Source organism: Papilio polytes, unplaced genomic scaffold (genome assembly GCF_000836215.1).
Source record: "Papilio polytes unplaced genomic scaffold, Ppol_1.0 DF822067.1, whole genome shotgun sequence".
Lineage (NCBI taxonomy): Eukaryota > Metazoa > Arthropoda > Insecta > Lepidoptera > Papilionidae > Papilio > Papilio polytes.
The window spans coordinates 3,306,219-3,309,558 of NW_013527137.1; the positions used below are offsets into that span (position 1 = coordinate 3,306,219).

Sequence of the window (3,340 nt, forward strand, 5' to 3'; positions counted from 1 at the left end):
ATAAATCAGAAAGAAAAGTGCAGTGAAGCGTTCTTGCAAATATTGATATTTTTGTGAACGATTTTAGTGAAGTGAAAATATGTGATCTTATATTTTATGTTGTACCTACATTGTCATTGGAGGATTTGACTTTTAGCGGTAATTTTTTAAGATTAATTGTTTGATTATAATTTTTTATTAATATATTTTTTGATGTGACTCGATATTTTAGTGCTAATAAGAAATTAATATTAATTAATTAAGTTGCTTATGATTATCATTTTTCTATTATGATAAGTAAAAACAAGTCAATTTCAAATCGCAAAACCATTGGAATGTTTTGCGACACTTCCTGTTGAACTCAAGAACAATGCGGCAGTCGTGTGCCGCGGAAATGTAAACAATAATTTCACAATCTTTAACAACACCAAATTACATTAATAATAAAATTCAGTATAATCATTTGAGACTTACAACACCGAACGGATACAACGCAATTTAGTTATCAATGTGGTAAATCGCTAACACTTAATTTCATTGCCTACCTGAATTGCAAAAAGTCAACTTTTTATTAAAATTGCAATTACATTGGGATATAACACAATAATGTCAAAATATATGAAATCACGTTATGAATATTCAAAGAAAAGAAGAGAATTTGGACGACAACCACTATTCCAAGTGGTTCCCGCACAAATCTTAGACTCGATATATTCAAACGAAGAAGAGCAAAGACGGTATATACTCCGCAACCCAGTACACAGAGAGGTGCAAGCGACAATGCCGCAATCGGAACACGATGCGAACACAAAGGAATTGGTTATTCACGAACAAGGCATAAATCATACGGAAGGTGGCTGGCCGCGTGATGTTCATCCGTACAACGAAGATCATGTAACGAGGTACAGGCGACGGGTACAACATGAAGACGGTTACGTCAACACGGTCACCAGCCTTCATCCCCAAGTAGAACATTACATAGATCAAAACAATGCTATTGATATGTATCAAACGTATTTTGCAGATATGACCCCACAGCCTCCCGTCGAAAAGTATAATTTACAAATCGCTAACGCATTTTATGATCGTCATTCCAGACCAGTTTCATGCATTGTATGGACTAACGAACGGCCACCCCGTTTAGCTATAACTTACTGTCAAAAAATCATAGGCAATAAATCAAAGCAACTTAACTATTTCTCCATATGGGATATACAACGACAAACTGCGCCTCTTGTCGAATTACTTCCAGAATATCCTTGTTGGGAGTTAGCATGTTCCCCGGTAAAATCTGATATACTGGTGGCGGGCCTTGAAAATGGCACCGTTAATATATTCGACATCCGTAAAGGTCGTGACGCAATATCGAAAAGTTCCATTTACAGTTCTCACATTGGACCAGTGTCTGGATTACTTTTCACGCACACAAGAACAAACACTGAGTTTTTTACTGGCTCATTGGACGGCTTCTGTCTCTGGTGGGATACAAGAAATTTATCAACACCGATAGATAGATTGCCAATGTCGGTAAGATATTCGCCAAAAGAAACTCCTAGCATGTCTAACGCTGAGGGGGTAAGTTCGTTACAGTTTGATCGAGGGTTGCCAACTAAATTTTTGTGTGGAACGGAGTCTGGACTAGTTATCAACGCGAACCGTATGGGTAGGAGTCACTCAGAGATCTTGACATCGTATTGGGAGGCGCACACAGGACCGGTCCGCGCAATTCATAGAAGTCCGTGTACTCTGAGAATGTTTATAACATGTGGGGATTGGAACGTTCGCATATGGAGCGAGGAGGTGCGGACGGCGCCAATAATAGTCACCAAACCTTACCGAAACCAAGTCACCGATGTGACGTGGACACCGCTACGACATTCTAGCTATATGTCTGTATGTGAAGGCGGATACTTTTATTACTGGGATATTTTACGTAATTTTAATGAAGCTGTGGCTGCGTTACAAGTTTCTAAACACAGTCTGACTAAACTCACGCCTCATAGAAAAGGACAGATGGTGGCGATTGGTGATACTCGAGGAACGACGTTTTTGCTTAATTTGTCTGATAATATGACGTATCCCGATGAGCGTGATAAACAACTTGTACATCAAATTTACGATCGTGAGACAAGACGAGAACATATTTTGGACGCGCGTCTGAAAGAAATTCATTTAAAACATCGCGATGACCTCCCTGAGATCCAGTCTGCAGGAGAGACAATCACTGAAGAAGGCGGAGAGCACGGAGAGGAAAAGAAGTCTGTAGATGACGAGGATTATCGAAGTACTGAAGAGGAGTATTTTAGAATTGTTAAACAAGAATTGAAAAAAACGGAAAATGTGCACCAATAAAGCTATATATTCGATACGATGTCATATGACGATTTCTAATCAAAGTGTTTTTATTTAAATTGATTATTGTTAGTACCAAATTAAACACTTTCAAGATTTGTCTGCGAGTACTGTATGAACTTAATTCAATAGAATTTCATGGAAGCAATAAAGCACGTCTTCAAGCTTTTGTGACGATATTTAATGTACTCCGAACCCGCATGTCTCCGCGGCACATCCGGCGAAATGTTTAGGGGCGTATTTACGTTATAAAATAGGGCGACTAAATATAACTAATAAAGATTGTTAAAAACTTGAAAGGAAGTGTTCACCGGTAGTAAGTAATATTCTATAAATAAATTTCTATTTTAAATTGGGTAACGATATTTTGTGCATTTCAAAATAATGGGTAGGATTATTAAAACGAACGTGGAGAGTTATACACATATTATCTTAAAAGTTATAAAAATATCATTCGATGAAATATTTTATTCTAACAATAATAAAGCTGTCACTACTTACTTAATTGCACCTCACCAAAGCTCTTTTAAACTTGGCGCATTTCCAAATTCGGCTAAGTTATCTATTGCCTCACTTCTAAGTAATTGTACACTTAAAATATTTCACATTATATTGGTAGTTTTATATTTTAAATGTTACACCAATGTTCACCAAAAACACGAAATCTAATATTAATAGTTTTAAATTAGAACATTATTTTCAATAAATATTAGTACTTAATATACATTGTTAAGAAATTATTAAAAAGAAATTTCTACTTCTAACCTTTTTGCTAACATTGTCATTCAATTATATTAAACTTTTCTGTATTAATTATCTTATTATTAATCTATTAGAGTACGTTAAAGACATTAACCTAAATAAACCAGCAGCTTGGCGAACGCAACATCTACTCAAATTACTCAGACAAGAATTAATGCAATTTATGTTTGCCAACAATTTTAATAACCACACTTATAATGTTGTTAAATCGTTTGTACTAGTTTGTTTATCGTACAACCACTTCTAG

At 35.8% G+C, this 3,340-nt stretch overlaps 1 protein-coding gene across 1 annotated transcript; it reads left to right on the top strand.

Annotated features, from left to right (window-relative positions):
* The first annotated feature begins 357 nt into the window (after positions 1 to 357).
* On the top strand, positions 358 to 2,500 carry LOC106107424 (dynein intermediate chain 3, ciliary-like). Its single transcript, XM_013288274.1, has one exon. The coding sequence runs from the start codon at positions 586 to 588 to the stop codon at positions 2,329 to 2,331; it is 1,746 nt and encodes a 581-aa protein (XP_013143728.1). The 5' UTR covers positions 358 to 585; the 3' UTR covers positions 2,332 to 2,500.
* The last annotated feature ends 840 nt before the right edge of the window (positions 2,501 to 3,340 follow it).

What these genes read in the sequence shown, in the direction of transcription:
- LOC106107424 (XM_013288274.1), top strand. Translation starts at nt 586, where the DNA reads ATGTCAAAATATATGAAATCACGTTATGAATATTCAAAGAAAAGAAGA.